The following is a 20,835-nucleotide window of genomic DNA, read 5'->3' as shown; positions in this document are numbered from 1 at the left end:
CTTTAGTTATAGGTAAAGCTGTCACACACACACAACCCCCCCCCCCCCCCCCCCAAAAAAAACCCAACCTTAATATGGGTGTATGTATATGTATATATATATATATATATATATATATATATATATATATATATATATATATATATATATATATATATATTATAGATGGACCGATCCGATATTACGTATCGGTCCGTTACTGACCTAAATTACTGGATCGGATATCGGAGAAAAATAAAAAATGTAATCCGATCCATTAAATATCACGAAAGCACCTCACAAAACTTGCAACACGCCGTAACTCGCCTCAGAACGTTAGCACGTCGGAGCAGTATGCATCACGTGATAGAGCGGCTGTGGCATGCGGGACCTGTCGGTGGTCTGGATAGCATGTGGAGCTTCGCTAGCAACCCAGCATTTCATCTCCGACAAAGTTATCCCCGAGAGAAGTAAAGCAAGTGTGTAAGTCCATCTCTGAATGTTTGTAAAGCATTCCTGTGTTAAGCTTAACAAGCGACTGCCTCTCCTGCTGCTACTTCAATCATGAAACTGCTTAATGATCAGCTGATCGGCTTTTCTGTCGCGAGTCCGTCTCTCTTGTTTGTTTTTGGCCCACTTTGCACCAGAAAGAGGAAACCAGCGGCTGAACAACAGCAGCACGTTTAAGCTTGATCAGCTGTTGTTAGAATTTATTTATTATTACTTTCTACTCGAGGATCTTTTTCTACGTAGCTGACGGCTGGTAACTGTGCAGGGGCGGATCTAGCAAAGTTTAGCCAGTATGAACTTGCAGACTTGCAAAATGCAGCAAGATATTTTAAAAAACAGTTTTGTTGGTTAAAAAACACTATATCGGATTCATATCGGTATCGGCAGATATCCAAATTTATGATATCGGTATCGGACATAAAAAAGTGGTATCGTGCCATCTCTAATATATATATATATATATATATCTGTGAGCGCTAAAATGACTCTGTTACTATGTTACTGTAGAGCCATCCAGTCGTTCTCTAAAATTGAACATTAACTTTCTTCAAAGTGATTTAAAAGTCCAAACACCCACAGCTACAAACATCTGGCTGGCACTACCCTCTTCTAGGTTTCCTGCAAAGGATTCTCATCGCATCATTATATGCAACATGCAGCTTCTGCGTGCTACAGTGTTTGTAGGATGACCACAAGGGGGCAGTATTTACGCTTTAAACAAAGCCACTTTAACTGGAAGTGAACAAAAGCTGAATTTGCGTGCAATAAGTATTTGCCTGCACATAGAGCTTACACCGCTGTCTGTATCTGTCATCATCATCATTCATTTGCTCAGTAATAAAGTGACCGAGGTATTTCACCTTTTTATGAACTTAAAGAGTTTTTGGGGCCAGTTTAAACAAAGGGAAATTTAGCTGTTTATCCTGCTTGGTTCTACATATCAAAACAGCACTTTTAGCATGTCATATTGCACACCATATTCAGTACAGACATTGAGAAGCTCCTGTAACCCAGCACTGCTTGGACTAAAAACAATCAGGTCATCGGCATACATGAGATGATTTATCAATGTTTTACTGTATGGACAGATCATCAACATATAAATTAAATAAAATTGGAGACAAAATCCCACCCTGTCTAACACCATTGCTGACACCAAAGGGGGCAGAAATACTGCTTCCTCATTTAACCTGCATGTTCTGATGAGCGTACCAGTAAGAGAGAATCCTCACGATGTACTGAGGAACTCCCCGTCTCTTCATTTTATCAAAAAGTTTTCTGTGGTTCACTCGATCAGAAGCCTGAGAGGCATCAATGAAACACATGAGGACAGATGAATTTTTAGCCCTGTACAAACTGACTATTTCCTTGAGTCACATGTCAGTGTCACAGTGGCACATGTCAGTGCCGTGCTTTGGTTTGAAGCCAAACTGATTATCCAGAGAAGAGATGAACACTAACTCTGTCAAACAAGCTTCTTTCTAACACCTTAGATAAAATACTGGCTAGTGCAATCGGCCTGTAATTTTCCAAACATCTCACTATTGCAGCTTTGTCCTTCATAACTGGTACCTTTAAAATACACAGCACTGAGTCTGGTAATATGGCATGAATCATAAACCCAGTGAAGCAGAGCGCTAGAAGAGGAGCTAGCCTTAAACTAGCATGTTTTAAATGTTCTGCAGTGATGTGATCCAAACCAGAGGATTTATTATCAGATAACCTATGAATGGCTTCATATACTTCATGTGTCCTTACACTTATTGTGTCATTGCTCATGTCAGAATTGTCCTCATATGGTTCACTTTTTATACAGTTAAACGACGCGCTGTAATGCTGTCTCCATAACGCTGCAATGTTATCTGCCCCAGAAACACCTTCAACAGTTGATGGCAGAGATGGTTTACAGTTATTAAAAGCAAGTTTATTGAACCTATTAGTATTATTATTATTATTATTGTGCTGAATGCTGTTTTGGTCACTTTGTGTTTTGGTAACATGTTTCTTGTTCGAGTCCATTGTTTTTCTTCCTTGTCGCAGACACTGTCTTAGTCTTTTTTTCTTATTTTTGCCTCTTCATGTCTTAATATTGTCTTGTTATCACCTTATTTATTTATACTTGACATCTTATTTTGTTTCAATTTTTCCTCTTTTTTTAACTTTATTTCCTTTTTCTGAATTTTTGTCACTCTCTGGTTTTGATCACTTTGTGTTTCATTTTGTTACTTTTCTCTGATTTTACTTTATTTCCTTTTATTGTCACCTTTTTTAAAGATTCATTTCATTTTTGTTTCTTTTCACGTATTGTGTCACCTTTTCACGCCTTTCTGTCTTATTTTGGTTGTTTGAAACTCTTTCCTTGTTACTAGTGTTGAGCACCTTTATTTTGAAAATCTTCCCGGTGTGTTAGGCACGGCAGGGCAGAATGCGGAAGTCTGAGTAATATTAGAGAGGAAGACGGCTTCGAGTTGAGTCTGAACTTTACAGCTGGAAACTTTATCTTCGTCCTCAGCGGCAGAAAACTGAACGGTGAGTTTCTGAACATTCGCGTTTTTATCCACTTCAAACTTTATCCTCACTTCCTGTTTTAGTGGTTACGTTACGCAGATTTCAGGCCACCATCAAAAGTCAATACGAAGCCCACTGCGCGTCCGTTTCACTGGAAGTGCGACGTACGCCAGACTTCTTTCAGAATTAGGTCAATTTTATTTTCCAGGGTCGTTTCTGGAGAAAAGCGCTGAATTAAAATCATCGCAGAATCTTCAGATATTTAGTGACCGAGCCGCTCTTCATTTCGGCAGCAGCCTCTTCGTCTTTATCGTGTATTTGATCGCGGGCCGTGTAGGCTTAAAAAGTTGGTTTATCACCGAATAATCTGCAGAGTAGGGGCGTGCCGTGTGTTCCGTTTGTCGGGACACTCTGACTGGACCTGTAGCTGTCTGTAATCACAAACTCGCTCATTATCAGCATTTCTCATTGCAGTTCAGTGTTGTGGTTCAAACATGGCCGACTAATGGCTTCATAAACTGCTCTTATCACACCTGAGCTGTGCTCACCTGCCCCGATCACTTTCGCTTTCACTACTGTGAAAATGAGAAATTGATCTGAAATGTCCTCGCAGCTCCACGGAGAAGCTCCACGGAGAAGCTCCGCGGAGGCTGAAGTGCAGACGGACGCGTGCAGAAATACATTCAGCGACCTTTCAGCGCTTTTCACTTCATTTGTACTGCGTGACGTCATGTCGACCTTGTTGCTGTTTATGAAGACAAACGAGCCTGACGCCATATTTAGATCTGAGCTTTTTTCTTTCACTGTTTGTTTTTAAGGTGGACTTCGTGTTCCGGCTGCTCTGAAACAGGGATTTCCCATCGTTGGACATGAATACATCACATCTGTCCTTAAATCCAAATCACTGCTTTAGTTTTCTGCTCAGCAGCTTTAACTTCACGTTCATTCAGCGTTTTAAAAGCCTGTAATCCCACCTGCTGTGTAGGTGCAGCTGGGTATTATTATCACTATTATTTGTTGTTGGTGGGATTTTAAAGGTGGTCACGTGGTTCCTGTGGAAGTGGGCAAGCATTTGAGATATTATAAAATGACTTCGTCTCCCGTTGAATGTGACGTAAACCAGGATTCAGTGACGTGAGCTTTGACCCCTGACCCCCCTGGGACTGTGTGTTGATGTGGTTTCCGGTTCTCCTCCTTTGTGAACTTTGAGGCTGCTGCAGAGATGAAGTCTGATGGTGGGAGGAGCTTTAATAACGCTGCTGTCCTGAGAGCTGGCAGATCCGAGGCCTGCAAATCCGAAGCGAGGTTAACGGGTTAGCGAGCTTAAAGCCACGGTTTTCAGTCCTCTTTTCACCATCACCATGGTAACTGATGCTGAGCAGGCCTGACTTGAAGTGTGTTTAAAAGTGCCACGTCTGGATTCTTTAGCAGTTTTTGTGCTGAAGGAATTTCTCTATGAAACCTGCTGAGCTGGAACTTACCGACTCCGCTGAATGAAGCAGGTTGGGGCAGCAGCATATGTTGCCATGGTGATGTATCTTTGCGGTTATCCTTTCAGGTTTACCTGACGGTCCAGGTAAGCCTGAAGTTTCCTCTAAGCCGCAGGTCCCGCCTCGTGCTGCCGGCCTCTGGTGTGAGATTCGAGTGAAATTTATGGCTCTGAAATATTAGCACTGCAGCTTTTTGTCCCTTTTAGAGCAGAAACCATGAGTGTGTGGTGTTCGTGATCTGACGCGTCTCTGTTCTCTCTCTCAGCTCCATCATGGCTGAACCAGTTTATACTCCCACCACGACCCCAAACCCCGGAAACAGCTTCTGCCTGATCCCTTCGGCCCACCTGGACAGAAACCGCTTTATCCTAAAAGTCGTTGAAGTGGTGAGTTCAAAGATGCTCAGACTCATGTGACTCTTCATTAGCCAATGAGATGCTTTCGTTTAGCATTCATTCACACCTGCAAACACACAAACTGTGTGAAACCTTCAGGGTTTCCTCATCGTCTCAGCTCATTGGCTGAAACTTAAACGTGTGTTTGCAGGTGTGTCGTAAAAGTCTGAGTCTGCTGAAACTAAGCTTCATTTCTTTCACTCCTTGTTTGGATTACACTGAGCTGCTCTGTGAGCTGACACTGCCATCATCAGTGTCCTCTGTGTGCTGCACGTCTGCAGACCTTCAATTAAAACTGTTCAAGTAAAATATTCAGTTAAAAAAAAAATCACGACCTTCCTCAGATTTAAAGTTAAATAATTAAAAGTTGTTTTTATTTGAAATCAATGATATTTAGTTGGAATAAGAATTATCGAGATTGGGATTATTTAAACATTAATGTTGGTAAATGATTAAATCGTCCTTCAGAGTAAGTTTCAGATATTTGTATCGCTCTCAGGCTCTGGCCCGACCTGCACGCGCTCTTTAAACTTCCTTTAACAGCGAGGATCGCGCCCCTGCAGGAAGACGCCGGGCCCTTCCTGTGCAGAGGTGCTCAGTTTCCTGTCCGGTGTGGCAAACAGTAGCTCAGTCTGAAAGCTGTGACAGAAGAGCAGGTTTCTGATGCTTCAGAGAGGAAAGATTCATTATTTAGGTGCTGAAACTGTGTTTGACATGTTGCTGAAACTTTGCCTCAGATGTCTTAAAAGACTCTTTGTCTCTGCTCCCTCACCTCTGACTCTCTGCTGTGGGTCTGATGTTTCTGTAACCGTCCACTGTGCAGGAAAACAATGCAGCGGCTGCTGCGCTGTGACTTCCATGAATTATGCACATGTGCAGTGATCCTCAGTCAGAGTCAAACACTCAGGTTCTCCTGCAGCTCAGTGTTGGTGAAACAGAGTTCAGCTCTTTACATGTCAGAGCTACAGAAGGAGTAGCAGTGAAGAAACGCACATGCAAACACACGGGGCCCGAGGCGTGCCTGAGGCGTGCCCGCGGGGCCTCGGCTCTGCAGATCATAACAGTACAGCTCAGAGAAAAGTGACCACTGACCATCTGCAGGCTGGACCGTATAAAACAACCTGAAGCGACGAGTGATGTCTTGGTGGCCAAGCCCAGCTGTGTAGCTGACAGGATCTGTTCTAGTTTCAGCTCATTTCAGGGTCGTTACTGTGGAAACCCCCCAAAAACCGAAAGCAACCGGCTGCAGAGTCGATCCTCTGCGAGTCTCTGCAGGCTTACGACCATCAGCTGACTGACAGGAAACACTGAGTGTGAGAAATGGTGACAGGAATCCAGAACAGTCTGCACTCATCATCGGTCTGTAACGATGATGATGATGACTTGTTTGCTGCTTTTAAAAAAGACTTGTAACTCTGAGCATTTGTACAGCTGAGCTGGATCCATGCAGGTGAGGTGATGATGTAATGTCCTGGCAGGCAAACATGCTAAAATAGGCGAGGAGTGATGAAGGTAACCAACAATAATATCATCGCTGTGGACAAATCCTCCTGGACCGAGACCAAAACAACTCTGCGCACCTTTCAGGATTAAACCAGGTGCACTTGTGCTTTCACCTCAGTTTGTTTAGGATGTGCAGCACGCTCCTCACACGGCCTCCCTTCAGGCTGCTCAGCACAGGAAATGCCTCCGCAGTTTGTGGCGCGTTGACAGTCCACTGCCAGTAATCAGACAGGAAGCTGCTCCACTCTCCTGCAGATCTGTTTAAAATGGGGTTTGCAGCTGGAACCAGATGTTTAACGGAGGCCTGAACAGAGCTGATGTGTCTTAGTTTGACCTCACGAAGCGCTGACCTGCTCGTGTTTAATAACTCCAAAGGAAGGATCTGTCATCAGCGTAGTCTTGTTTCACGAGGGATCCCCTCGCTCTTATTGTGAAAGTTCAGTTGCTGCTAACTAACTCGCCCAAGCACATCCTGTCCCGTGTTTCCCCCTCTGATCCAGTTCATGTTGTGGTGGTTTTTGACATCTCTTCAGTCACACGTATTCCAGCAGCCGGAGGTGGACGGCAGCACCCCCACCGTCCTGGGAGACGAGCAGACTAACAGACAACAACAAGAGTTGCTGATTATTTGCTCGTCTATTTGGTACGAAGTACTTCAGAAACCAAACATTTGCAGAGCAGAGTTACGCGTGCGCCTGTGTACATGTATGAAATTATGTACACAGCGGTGATATTACCACAACAACACTGTGGGACATGAAGCTGGATCTGCAAACCCCGGTGGTGCCGCCTCTTTAACAGTTGGGCTGTGCGCTCTTTACAGACGAAGAGTCGTCTGAGCTAGAGCAGGGCGATGCGACCGAAATATTTATCACGATGTACATTTGGAAATTTGCAATAACGATATAACTGACGATATAATTGATGCGAGACAAAATACTTTACAACTCCACAACTTTATTAGTGCAAAAAACATCAATGTATTTCCACTGAAACAAGCAGCTGTTTTTTATCTGCATTAAAGCTATATAAACATTTAACAGTGCAAACTGACAGTTTAACCAAAAGGCGTTTCCAGTGGAAACTGGCCGACATAACCTCAGTGTAACCATGTATAATATCCACAAACCTTAAAAAGAGGTCATACACACACAATACGGTAACATTATGTTGAAGCGCAGTACGTATCACTCCGCGAGGCTCCGCCTACGACAGCCGTAACGCTCCGACAATCCATCAAGCGGTGCGGCTTCGTAGCTCAGCAAAGTCGTACTGAAACATTTGACAGATTTTCGAGCGCCGTGCACATAAAATCGTTTCGAGGTCAGTAAACACAACCAGAGTTCATACATGAGGCACACGGGATTATAAGGGGCTCTGTCGACTTTCAGACAAATCAAAGGATGGATTTTAAGTGCGCCGTATTTTCCAAACAACACGGTAATAACGACGGCCCGCTAGCATGCGCTACCAAAAATAGTGCTTTGTTGTGTATCTGACGGACGAAAGCTAAACCAGTTCCACACCAGTGAAGCTGCAGCGTTTTACAAACCAGTTCAGGTTCATTGTTTCATTCAACGAGCCGCTTTCGCTCTTCTGGTTCTGCGTCGCCGCCATGTGCGTATGTAAACAAAGGCACTGCACATGCGCGTTTTACCCATATTCTATCGCCATGTTTCATTTTCTTATCGTTGCCCAACATTACACCAGTGTTATCGTGAACGGTATGATATGGCCCAGCACTAGTCTCAGCCGACAGCAACACAAAACCTGCTGCTGAAGTCAGGCGCTCTTAGATAAACCGTGTTACCGCCACGCACCGAACGACTGCGCGGAAACACTCCCGGCGTGAAACGTGCTGACATCTGTGAGTGTCACACCACGGTTCCAAAAACAAGAAGCGAAATCTGCGTCAGCTGCTTTTAAGCTGACTTTTTAAAATTGTCGCTGCGTCAGTGAATCAAGCAGATATTCAAACACAGCAAAACAAATGCACACTCATGTTTCTGTCCATTTTCTCCCATCAGCAGGGGGCGGAGACTATTCCATCTGGCGTCGTACTCACACAGGTGGTAAACACATTCATGTGTATGTCCTGACCTGTGTGCACCGGAGTGAGGACGCTTTTATTGCTCTCAGAGCTGCATGGCAACCACTGGTTGCTAGGGAGAAATGTATATCTGTTGCTTTTGTGCAGCGATATGGCAAAAGTTACCGACAGTTTCACTGAGAGCAGTTAGCGAATGTTTGGAGACACGTCTGCGATCTGTTCAGGACCACTCACTCTGGTGCAGCGCTCTCTCTGCATCTGACCTCTGACCTCCAGCAGCCAGTCGAGGAACGTGCCGTGGTGTCTGCAGGCCGCTGCATGTACCACACGTGTGCAGGTGCAATGATGACCAAACCAGTCTGTGACTTCCTGGTTACAGGAGACGGGGATGAGGTCGCTTTGGTGCTTTTAATGTGGAGGTTCTGTCTTAGCTGAAGTGTGACTCCACACTCACATCCAGTCTGTGGCTCCGGGCTCGGCGGCTTCTACATCACAAACTTTAGACACAGAATTTAACAGCAAAACAGGAAGTGGAGGTTCGTTTGTTGGGGACTGTTTTCAGGACAGATGAATGCGCATTAGCAGCCGGACGGTGAGGAGCGGGATGGGTTGGTTAGCCGTGCTCCGTGGTGCGAGGGAACCAGTCGCTGTGTTTGTGTGTGACCTCTCTGTGACTGGATCTTCCTCATCCAGCAGCTCTTCAGGAAGCTGCAGAACGGGAAGTGAAAGTATTGCGGAGCGGTCAGTTTGGCTGTCGTTAGCAGATCTCAGAGCTGCTGTTGCAACAGCTCAGTGAGGTGTTCGGTGGGAGGACGACGCCTGCATCCGGCCCCGGGAGTCTGGAGGGAGCTGGCGCGGGTGGGTGCTGGGCAGAAAGAGGATGTGCGGTCAGATCTTTGTGAAACCTTCCTGCAAAATAAACTGAAAGCCACAGACTGAAGGAGGCCCAGGTTAATGTTTTTCCACGTGGGCTCCACCAGAGCAGCTTTGCATGAGTCACAGCTCAAAATAATCCATGTTTATGTCCATACTCAGCCTCTGTCCATCTAAACTTCTGATTGGCTGCCCCTCATAACTGCAGGTTTGAAAACCAGTATGTAGCATTGCGTTACACTTAACCCCAGTCACCACATGCATGTGCCGTCTGCCTCCAGCCTGTTCGTCCACAGAGGTGTAGTTACAACAGCTGAGTGTTTGGGTGGATGTAGACCACTGCAGGCGGAGGACTGCAGTGGCGGAGGACTGTGGACTCAGCTGTGAGAGATTGGAACAGTCTCTGACATTAATCCGTTTTGGGCATAAATCCTATAAGTCGTTTAGATCCTCGTCATGTTGCTGCTTATTGTCTTTGTTTTAATCATGTTAGAAAAATATAAAAATCTCTGAAAGTTGAGAATCGCTAACAAACACACACATGCACCTCCTGGTCGTCTGAAGGTTAAAGCAGCGCGTTTGCTGTTGTCCAGCTCCAATCCCTGCCTCTCCGGGTGCTTTCACAATAAAAGCTGTCCACTGTCTCAGTGCTAAATAAGTTTATTGTGAAGCAGACAGGAAGTCCCGGTGAGTTTTTAACAGCAGCTTCACTGTAGACTCGTGCGGGATTCCCACTGTGACTTCCTGTGGTGAGTTTAACCCCAGTCAGCTGATTCGCGCCGGGTCACGTCTCACCTGTCCGTGCTGAACAGGAAGTCTCTCGGGGTGATCTCAGGGTGTGCACGCTGGCCTGTGTAGGTTTCTAAAACCCAGCGTTTCATGAGTGACGCATTTGTAACGTTCAGTGTTTTCATTACTGCAACGCCATCAGACGTCTGCTTTTACAGCAAGATGAAAGGACAAGAAGAGCTGCTGTTTTTCACACGAGCGACCGCAGAGGCGCAGCCGGGTGTTGATGCAGTTACTGCAGCTGTTTAAAGCGTTGATGAAAGAGGAGCATAAAGAACAAAACACGTCTGAGACACTGAGAGGAGCTGGGCTCTTTGTAGTGAAGCTTAGTGGAGCGTAAAGCTCTGAAACGAGCAAAGACACTGAACGCTGCTTCACCTTTGAACCCGTTAAAGCGTAACAGGAGGGACCATCAAGGTGACCTGAGCAGTTTGTCATATTTCAGGATCTTTGTGGGACAAAAGGACTCTGTGTGCATCACCTCGAATCAGAGCAAACTTCGACTTTCTGTTCCAGGTGACCTCAATTTCATGCGAGTTTCCAACCCTAAGACCTCAGATTTGTTTTTGAGGTTGTACATCGACGGTGAGACGAAGCTGTCAGCGTGGAGTTCCACATTACCGCCCCAGGGCGAGAGCGTTTTCGCCCGCCCTGTTCTGCAGAGTCGCCTCTTTGTGTTCCCTAAAGTAAACCAGCTTGGACACGTGGAGGAGATCCAGCGCCGGTGACGGACACACGGTCTTCTACAGACATAAACACAGCAGAGGTGCCACGCTGCTCCCACTCGCTGCCTTTCTGATTTGACTTGGAGATTAATGTTAACAGCACGGTGGCGGCAGCCTGACTGATGACAGCGATGCTGGAATTCAATCTTTGCATATTTATGTTCGTATAGTTCCACGTAGTGAGGGAAGTGAGAGCAGATCACTCAGCACGTGCAGGATGTTGGTGACGGGCACAAACACAGTGGCAGTATTTACAGAAACACTCAAAAGTCACTCAGATTCTCTCACGTTTCACGTTTTCTGCTCCTAGAACCAAGAAATATGCGTCCCTAAAAGTGTTCTGGTGGTACAGAACATGTAATCAGATTACTGAAGGAGAATGAGTCATGTCTGTGTTGCTGACTGAAGGATAAAAGTATCGGCGCCGCTCTCGCTGACGTCAGGCGGTCTGCTGCTAGCTCTGTGGTTCTGGGTTCGTCTGTCTGAAGAAAAGCACAAAGCCTTTTTATAAGCTGAGGCTCACTTTAACATGGAATATTCCTCCAGTTAAACTCGCCGCTGTAACGGAGACAGAGGCTGGCGTTCGGTTTAACCACGAGGACAAACACGCGACAGCGAGAGGAAAGTATCCCTGCACACGTGCACAGACGCTGGTTTGTTCCGCCTGGTTCCTGATGATCCCGACTTTGGATCCTGGTGCTTATCTGTCGGCGTGACGATCTCCTGGGTCTGGACGAGCGACGACTCTACTCTCAGCTCTGTCTTTATGCTCATTTTGCAGCTTTACTCGTGATTTTATTCTTTTACGAACTACCTCATGACCACGGGTGAGCGTTGGAACGTAGACGTGCTCTCAGTCATCTCATGTCCCACCTTCCAACCACCGTGAGCTCAGAGGGAGGGCTCTGCAGAGAAGAAGCCGACGGGACGGCGTCACCTGCAGAAAGGAGGTGTGCAGCTCTGACACGCCCCTCGAACGTTTCAGACGGAGGAAATCTGGCAGGCTTGGACTTTCTCGAGAGTGCATTCGACACATCGTGTACTTACATCTGGACCAATCAGAGCACACTAGTGTCATTTCTTAAGGTTTCTGTCCTGATAAGTGGTCAGAGAGTTGGTGTGGTCCTGACTTGCTCCTTCAGCGGTTACAGGAAGCTCCTCCTGCACTGCGCTGCTCTCTGAGTCATTTAAAGGTCTGTTTACATTCACAACACGAGTATTTCTTTATAAAAACAAAGTCGAGTGTTTGGGGCCTGGAAGAGCTCAACCACAAACTCCTCCATGTTTGTAGTCCAAACATCACCCCCTCCCCAGGCTCGCACTGCCTGCTCTTTCAGGTCCCCAAACTCGGGGGGTCTGAGGGGTGAAGCGCTCCTATCGACTCCTGCTGGGTGACGGTCTCGTGGTCTCGCCGCTGTGGTGGTTCAGATGTGCTCGTCCCTGCGATGGCTGCTGGTGTGGAGCAATCGCTGTTGTTGCCGCCCACACAGAGCTGAGCGGTCGGAGCGGTTCGACCACAACTTCTAATGAAATGCAGCAGAGCCGGCGCCTTTGTGTTGTCACGCCGGCCTGAAACTGCCAGCAGCCGCTCAGACTGGAAAGAGACGTCACATTTCAACAAATAAGCTGCCGTCGTCTCAGACAAGAGGACGAATACACGGGGCAGCAGCTGACAGAGGCTGGAGGTCTGTTTCATACAGGAGGAGGAAGTGGTGACTATCAGGTCAGTTTCTCCCCGTGTGTCGTAGTTGCAGCGTTCGATGCCGGGAGCAGACGTGCAGAATAAAACAAATCAAACACGCGGAGCGTTTTTGGCGCCTGGTGAATAAGTGAGCTGCTGAAGAAGCGTTCAGCGGGAAAAGTGAAACAAAATAACATTTTATGCAATTATTTCTTCATAATCATCGAAATGTCTGACAAAATATGAGAATAATCATTATTGTTATCATGTCAAACTGCAGCCCACTGTGGTCCTGAGTGGGCCGGGCCACTGAAACGACACGTTTTATTGTAAGACTCAGGTTTAACTTGGTGAACCTGCAGGTCCATCTCTGCATAGCGCCGTCCTGAGTAAGTGGGCGGCCGTGGTTTCACAGGCCGTGACAGATTCACAGTAGTGTTCACAGGTCGGGCTCTGCTTTAGGAGAACATGTCGCTCTAACACGCCGACCGTTTGATGTATGAAGCCAACGGGAGTGGTCCCAGGAGCCACCCTGACTTGTATTTCTATTCTGTGCTCACCTGTGCTGACTTCCTGTTTCTCCCTCAGGTGCTGTCCTTCATTGCCTTCATCCTGGAGGAGACTGTGGACAGCTGCTTCACCTGCTCTCCTCTCTACTTCTTTGAGTTCGTCAGCTGCACGGCCTTCCTCTTCACCCTGCTGCTGCTCGTCCTCCTTTCTACTAAGCTGCATGAAAAAATTCACATCGGGGCCTGGCCCACTGTGGTAAGAACCTGGAGATCGTGTTTCAGTCGCTCTTCTCCGCTCGCGTGAGAAAGATTCAGAAGCTCAGTGACCTGAACAGAGTTCATGTCTGGCTTTATTTAGAGTCACTTCCTCTTTCAGAGCACAGTCTTTGTTCAAGCTCACTCCAAACTACAATAACGACCCGACCGGCAGTCGTTAGAGGAGCAGGTCGCTACATACATGTTCAAAGTAACCCGAGTCGGCCCAGCACTCGTTCATGAGCTGTCCAGAGAGTGCTGAGCTGGCATTAACCCGGCAACACATGATGCTCGTGGTCCGTGTTATTCATAATCCAGTCCTTTGACTTCAGTTTACACATTTAATTTTGCATCGTTTTGAATTTCTGGACAGATGAGGAACTTTTTACTATTTTAACCTTGACTATAAAAACTGTCTTTGCATTGGTTCGCTGAGCTGCAGCATCAGAGCACGGACAGCGCAGCATGCTTTCGGTCTGCGATGTCAGAGTAACTCTGAGGGAGTCGGGTACTCGTGTGAGTACTCGAGTAAAATCAGTCTGAGGAGGACGCGTGGCGGTGGCGTTTGTCCCGGCTCTCCTCCTGCGAGCTTCGCTGTCGTCTCACACCAGAATGAAAACAGACGGTTTATTTTAGTCTCTCCCTGATGACACTTCCAGCTCGCAGTCTTTCATCTTACAGCGTGGGTGCAGTGAAACTCGAAAACGAGAAGCGGACTGTTTTCTTTTTGCAAATTCAGACTCAGCAGGGTGGAAATGTTTGCATGTGGAGCTGCGAGTTCGACAGCTGTTCTCAAAGCTAATGAGGGTTCCAGCTTCAATCGAGCCCTCGCCCTCTGCCTCTCTGATTGGCTGAGCACAAACCAGGCCGCCCCCACCTTATTTGTTTTTCATAGAGATGAGATTTAAAGTTGGCCAGTCAAACGAAACCTCCCTGTTAAATCATTCACGTGGAAATGAGCCACCTAAATAAAGATGCTCATAAATAACTTCAGATTAAAGTAATTAAAGCGTTCCTTCATTTTCACGTCCACATGGAAAAAAACCTGCTCTGAACTTTGAACCAGGAAAGCGTGGGATTGGATGCGAAGAGGGGGAGGGGTCAGAGCATCAAGAGTTTGATCCAATAAAGTTGGCGTGAGTTCACGGCTGGTATCTGCAGCCGTTTAAAGGCCGACCTTTGAGAAATGGCGGCGCAGCTTCATTGTTTTGGTGTCAGCCTTAACTCTGCCAGAGACGCTGCTTCCTCTGCTTTTCAGAGGAAAAGTGAGCGTGGACAGGAAGCCGGAAGCTGAAGGCCGAACCTTTCCGCTGCACTGATTTTCAGCGGCGCTGTCTTTCCACCGGAGGCCTCAGCTCCACCGTGGTGTGTGGAAACAGGAAGAGGACACCGACCGCAGCGCGGTGCTCACTAACACCAGTGTCTGCTCAAACGGCTGACGAGCCACAGAGTTCTTCCTCATCGTAGCCATTAAAGAGAAACCTCAACATGACGAGTCTGCCCGCAAAGAAACACCAGACAGGAACAGCAGCAGCTGAACTTTCACAATAAGAGCACGCTGTCACAGGGAAGCGTGGTGAGAGGCATTTGAAGCCCACGCTTCCACAGTCAGGTTTCAGAGGTGACCCGTTCCCATCTGTTTTATTCCTGCTGCTTAGGAGGGGCAGCCAATCAGGAAGAACTGTAATGGCGGTCCGAGTGTGTCTGTTTTCTCTGTGTGGTCTTTGTAGTTTAAATGAAGCTGAACAAAAGAACAGAGGAGCTGAAAAAACCGTCGATATGAGAGAAGCGCAGAGGCTGAAGCATTTTAGCCACCGCCTCGCCATCAGCGGCGGCTTCCTGTTTAGCACTCGGGCCTAAAGGCTGATGGCGTCGCCCTGCTGTCAGGCAGCGTGGACGCCAACGACTGTGACAACGTGAGAACGAGGTAATGTAAGATTGTCACGGTCGCTCCACAGACGCATCTACTGTGTGTTTGACGAGTTTGGATCTCAGTGATCGGGAACGTTTGTGAACATCACCTTTCACTTCGGTGCCACAGCGAGTGCCCGCCAGCTGTGGTGCGTTTAAATAAGAGTACGAGCGGTCGAGCCTCGTTAGCCTCAGAATGATGGACTTATTCGTTCCCGCTAAACGATGAATTAAAACGAGATACGGCCCCAAACTCAAAGCGTGCACCGCACCGTGTCTGCAGACACGCCTCACACCCGCAACAAGTCACACAAAGTCTGAAGTCAGAACTTGGTTTTATCGCAGCTACGACTTTAAAGACGTCCCAGAGTGTACACACACACACACACACACACACACACACACACACACTGTGGCTGAAAACCAGTAAAAGCAGCTGTCATATAACTGTGTGATGCTGCCACCTACAGTCTGCAGACTGAACTGCACTTGTAGCCTCCAGTCAGAGTCCAGAGTGTTAGAACTTATCTTTGTGCCACTACTCTGAGCGCACGTAAACAGAGTTTTCAGGTGCAAGTGTTGTATTTTGAGGAGAAATTTATTTTGAGTGAACAAACTTCATTGCTGCGTGCAAAAAATGTATTTCAGTGTTTGCTATTATCTCCACACACACACAACAGCAGCTCCTCTCGCTCAGTTTTTGCACTTATGCAAATATGTGACGTCTTGATGAATCGAGCAGATATTTGAAGTTTACACAGAAACATTCTCGCATGAAAATATCTTAAAAGTTTATTTTGTGACCCAGAAAGAGTAATATTTCAAACTCTGCCACTCTGTGTTCCTCCGCCACTGCCTCCTTTGAGTTTTGGATGAAATGCATTCTGGGATATTGCATTTTGTCATTTCGAGCTGATTGGAGACCAGAACAGCCAATCAGATATTTTTGCATCCAAGTCTGTGATTGGCTGGTTTTGTGGCACAAATATAACGGTGTAGAGAAAGAGTTGAGCGCGCACGGGCATAAACGTTGAGAGCGCGAGCAAGCGCAAAAAATGAGCGAGAGGGGGTGTGTGTGTGTGTGTGTGTGTGTGTGTGTGTGTGTGTGTGTGTGTGTGTGGATAACAGCAAACACTGAAATACATTTTTTGCACGCAGCAATGAAGTTTGTTCACTCAAATTCAGCTTTTCATCACTCAAAATAAATTTCTCTTCAAAATGCAACACTTGCACCTGCAAACTTTGTTTCATGCGCTCAGAATAGTGGCACAAAGATAACATCATAGAACTGATGGATCAAAGCAGCAAAACATTTTAACACACCGAGACTTGTTGGATTGTAGCTCTGAATATGAACTTGGACTTAAACCAACGTGTGGATGTTCAGCAGGATTGTCTCCATGAAAATCTGTCACATGTGAAGTATTACAAACAGAGCTTTATTATTAAGTACAGTGAGGCCGTGAACGGTGAGTCGAGGGTTCAGCATGCTGAAAAAAATCCAGACTCAAGGCTCAAAATGAAGCGTGTGGCTGTTTTACGTCACGCTGCAGCGCCTCCAGTTTGAGAAAAGTCCACTTTTATTGTTTTGTTGATCCGGTCAGATTGAGGGCGGCAACTCGGAGACTGTCGGAGGCGCTCGTCTCACCTTCTTCTTCTTCTCTTTTACAGGACATGATTTACACCGGGGTCATCGCTGTGCTGCTCTTCATCTCCTCCTGCGTCTTCGCCGCAGACCGCGGCTCTTTGGTTCAGGCAACCGTTGCTGTGGTGAGAAAACGTCCTCGGACTCGCACTACCCTCCTTTCCTACCTCCTGAATCTTCCTTTTCCTTTTCTTCTATATCTCCTCCTTTCCTTTCCTTCCTGGCTGACAGTGTGTGTTATAGGGCTGCCACAAAGGATTATTTTGATAGTCGACTAGTCACCGATTATTTTTGCGATTAGTCGACTAATCAGATCATCATCCATTGGACGTACAAGTACAGCTTATTGCACCAGCAGCATCTGCTCTTATATAACTATCATTAGCTTACAGCTTTAAGTGTTTAAGGTCTGTGCTAACTAAAAGTAAAGACAAGATGATAGTTTATTAAAGTTTAATGACATTTGCAGATTGTTTCGGTGAAGTTTAATAAACTCCTTGCTATCTAAAATATAACAGGACACCGGAGTATATTCTCCAGCATCTCACACTTCTGATGATCAGCTGTCTGCTTGACGTTTATTCAGCTGTGTAAAAACTATAACTTTAATCTCAGCCAAACCGATTTACTCAGGAACAAATAAAATACTAAAAAAAGCCAAACAATAACATTGTTAAGTTATCTAAGTGACTCATATATATGTTTAACCTGAGTAGTGACAGAAGGCGGTGGGTTTGAAAACGATCTGCCGGGAGTCCGGTGTTCTCACGGCTCTAGTTAGCCTAGCCCCCGGCTAGCTATCAAGCTAGTGGGTAACAGATGTCTCAGAAAACGTCGGAGCGCTTTTGAAAATATGCGGTGTCCTGATAAACTGAGCAGATATTTGAGGTTTACACAGCTACATTCTCGCCTGAAAATATGTTAAACGTTTATTTTGTGACCCAGAAAGAATAATAAGAGTAATATTAAAACTAACTAGCTGCCGCCATTGTTGGAAACTGAGCTGGGCTGCGCTATGAATTCTGGGACACAGCTTCTTCTTCTTCGGGGTTTAACGGCAGCTGGCATCCTTGTACATGCAGTGCTGCCATCTTCTGTTTCAGTCCGTTATTACACTCTTAAATCCTGCTACTTATTCCTGCGTCTTTTGGGATCTTACAAAGCTTCAAACGACGCGTTGACTATTAAATCAGTCGTCGACGATTTTGATAGTCGACGTAATCGTGACTAGTCAACTAATCGTGGCAGCCCTAGTGTGTTATCAGGTCACCTACAGCAGCGCTCTTCTTCTTCTCTGTCGTCCAGGTCTTTGGGTTCTTGGCGACTGTGGCGTTTTCCATCGACTTCGGCCTGATGGTGAAGAGCAAGGGGCTTCCCTTCCTAAACAAAGACAAGAAGCAGGAGCACACTAACGGCATCCAGACGCCGGCAGAGGAGGAAAGACTCAAAGCCAACGAGACAGTTTAAGCGTCTTTCTGCTCATACGCGTGAGGTCGCTCATTACTTTTCCCAATATTCCTCTAACATGATAGTGAAGGGGTGGAGCTTCCAATGCTGACCTCACGTCCATGTTTTTTTTCTTTTTAAATCCAGTTTGTAGTTCTTTTCCCAGCGCTGAGGGCGCTCTGTTCAGAAATCATCACCCTGTCGCTGTGCAGAGCGCCGAAAACGAGAGACACTAAAACCATCAAACCACTAAATCTTCTGCTGTAGTTTAGATTGTAGGATTTATTTTTACGCAGTTTGTGATAAACGCTTTGCTTTATCGTCCTGTTGTCATAGAAATAATCAGATGGACGAGAAGGAAAATCACAGAAGTGTTTTCGAAGGCGTCGGCACCTCCGATTGGTCCGAGTCTCTCCAGCAGAATCCTGATATTAAAATATATTCTCCTTACTTTTAATTTGAATGAAATGTTGCACACTTTTACCTCCTCAGACCAAGGAAAATATTCCTGATTGTTGAAGTACCGTCTGTGTCCCTGAACGCCTCACGATGCTCAGGTCGAGACTGAGAGCGTGCTAAAGTTGATTATTCATCAGCCTTACTTGTGTTGAAATGACTCGGAGTGTCCAGCAGGGGGAGACGTCTGCTCGTCAACCATCCAGGGGCTGTTTCATAAACGCTCATTTAGTTGATGCAGACGAGTTAAAGTTCATTTCATGTTTTTTATCTGGACACTGTGGAAATGCGGTCCTTTGCCAAACGTGCCTTAGTCCTCCTTAAATTCTCCCTGTGGACCAGTCAGGTTTATCCATAGCCTGTATCTAAAAGATGGACCTAGCTGCTGTGACATCACCTGTTGGTTGGTGATGCACGCTTCTTTTTTTTTTTTTTTTTTTTTTTTTTGAACGCTTTCACATGAAACGAGCGACAGACTTTGTTTTCCTACCAGAGTCGTCGCCCCCTGCTGGACATTACAGAGCATTAGCTTTCAGGTCTTTTAATGTTTTGTGTCACTCTTGACATTTTAAAAGTGAAATTGTGCCTTTTTTTTAAACATACTTTTTTACTTCCTGTCTGTGTTTGATATCTTTGATGCCGTGTGGACAAATATGAATATCGGGGGTAATTTAGCAAAATCAGCTCAGAGCTTTTAATGATCTCTTTTAATGCTTTTATTAACTGTTATCACTAATTATGGCCTTGATTTTGGGCTCAAGCTCATCAGATAAGGGAGAGGACTCTTAGTGACTCTTGGTGATTCTAATCGCTGACGTGTGAATGTGTTAAAATGTAACAATGAAAGGGTGAATATCAAAGTGTTTGTTTGAGGTTTTCTTCCGTCTTTGCTCTCTGCTGTTGGCGGCTGAAGCTGACGTAGCTGCAGGTGTGTGAGGGCGCCGTGGAGGGGAAGCCTCCGCAGCATCGTTAAAAAGAGTAACATTAGAGAACTTGAAAAGGATACTGCGTGCCTACAAATGATCTAAAATTGAAATGTAAGAGGAATGGAGCTCTTTGAGTGAGCAGGGATTCTCCTTTTCTTCCTGTTCCTGCAAGTTTTTCCTCCCGTCTGTCACTCGCTGATGGGTTTTCTCTCCAGTACTGTCGGGCACCTCTGTCGTTGTAAATGTGTCCGTGGTTCAGTAATCCGTCCCCCCACACACACCCACACACACCCACTCAAACTTCACTAAAGTCACATCAAACTCTAAATTTTATGCCCAGAAAATGAAGCGGACTGCAGTTTAAAGGCAAACGCCATCTGTTTTTGTTTTTGTTTTTTTTACTACAAATGTAATATTTTTAAACGTTTAATTATAAAAAGTGTTTTTCTTTATTTCTGAGGTCTCATATTTTTTTCTTTTTTTGTTTTGTTTTTTAAATTGTGTCCATTTCTCCAAAGTCTCAGGACATAAAGTCACATTAACCATGAAAATGAAATCAGTGAGAAGTTTGAAATTCAGAAACATTTGAGAGCACATGAAGCAGCAGACTAATAAAGGACGGGTTTTTATACAAACTTTTCTACGTTTGTAAAAATGAAAAACACTCTGTGATGACGAGGACATTTGTTAGTAATCACAGTACACTGGACACTTCCATGTGTGTCGAACAATCCAGAAATCTGAAATCATTTCTATTTGGGACCAAGTAAAGTTGATCTTCGAGACAGAGCCCGTTTGTTTTGTATATAAGTTTCTCTGATGTTTGTCAGCCTGTGTGTGAACGTACGGTTAGGATTTCACTGTCTGTAATAAATTGCTGCAGTTTCTTTCTGTCAGGTGATAAAGAGATTTTCAATAAATACACGTGTTCGGTTTCTGTTTTCACCCACAAGCATGAAAAACTTTTTGGACTGAAGGTGAGTTCTAGAAAAATCTGACCTCATGTTGAAACAGAAATGGTGTCAAAGCACCCACAGCTTCAGCAGCGTCTCTGAGGAACTCTTCATTAAAATTACATCAAACTTATGTCCTAATAAATATATTCCTCGCAATGAGGGAGGAGCTTCAGAGAGGGCGTGGCCATCTGTGAGCCTGTGACCTCCAGTTGGTGGAAGGCTGAAGCA

General features: G+C 45.7%; 1 protein-coding gene across 2 annotated transcripts; it reads left to right on the top strand.

Moving 5' to 3' along the window:
* Window positions 1–2,902: 2,902 nt before the first annotated feature.
* On the top strand, window positions 2,903–20,571 carry cmtm6 (CKLF-like MARVEL transmembrane domain containing 6). 2 transcript variants are annotated; one of them, XM_080896013.1, is made up of 6 exons: window positions 2,903–3,018; window positions 3,816–3,978; window positions 4,753–4,873; window positions 13,092–13,268; window positions 16,850–16,948; window positions 18,129–20,571. In XM_080896013.1, the coding sequence occupies exons 3-6, from the start codon at window positions 4,760–4,762 to the stop codon at window positions 18,288–18,290; spliced, it is 552 nt and encodes a 183-aa protein (XP_080752139.1). In that variant the 5' UTR covers window positions 2,903–3,018; window positions 3,816–3,978; window positions 4,753–4,759; the 3' UTR covers window positions 18,291–20,571. The 2 variants fall into 2 exon arrangements, with proteins under 2 accessions (XP_080752139.1, XP_080752138.1); XM_080896012.1 differs by lacking the exon at window positions 3,816–3,978.
* The last annotated feature ends 264 nt before the right edge of the window (window positions 20,572–20,835 follow it).

This window comes from Rhamphochromis sp. 'chilingali', assembly GCF_963969265.1.
Source record: "Rhamphochromis sp. 'chilingali' genome assembly, chromosome: 11".
Classification (NCBI taxonomy): Eukaryota; Metazoa; Chordata; class Actinopteri; order Cichliformes; family Cichlidae; genus Rhamphochromis; species Rhamphochromis sp. 'chilingali'.
This window is presented reverse-complemented; position numbering and strand designations above follow the sequence as displayed.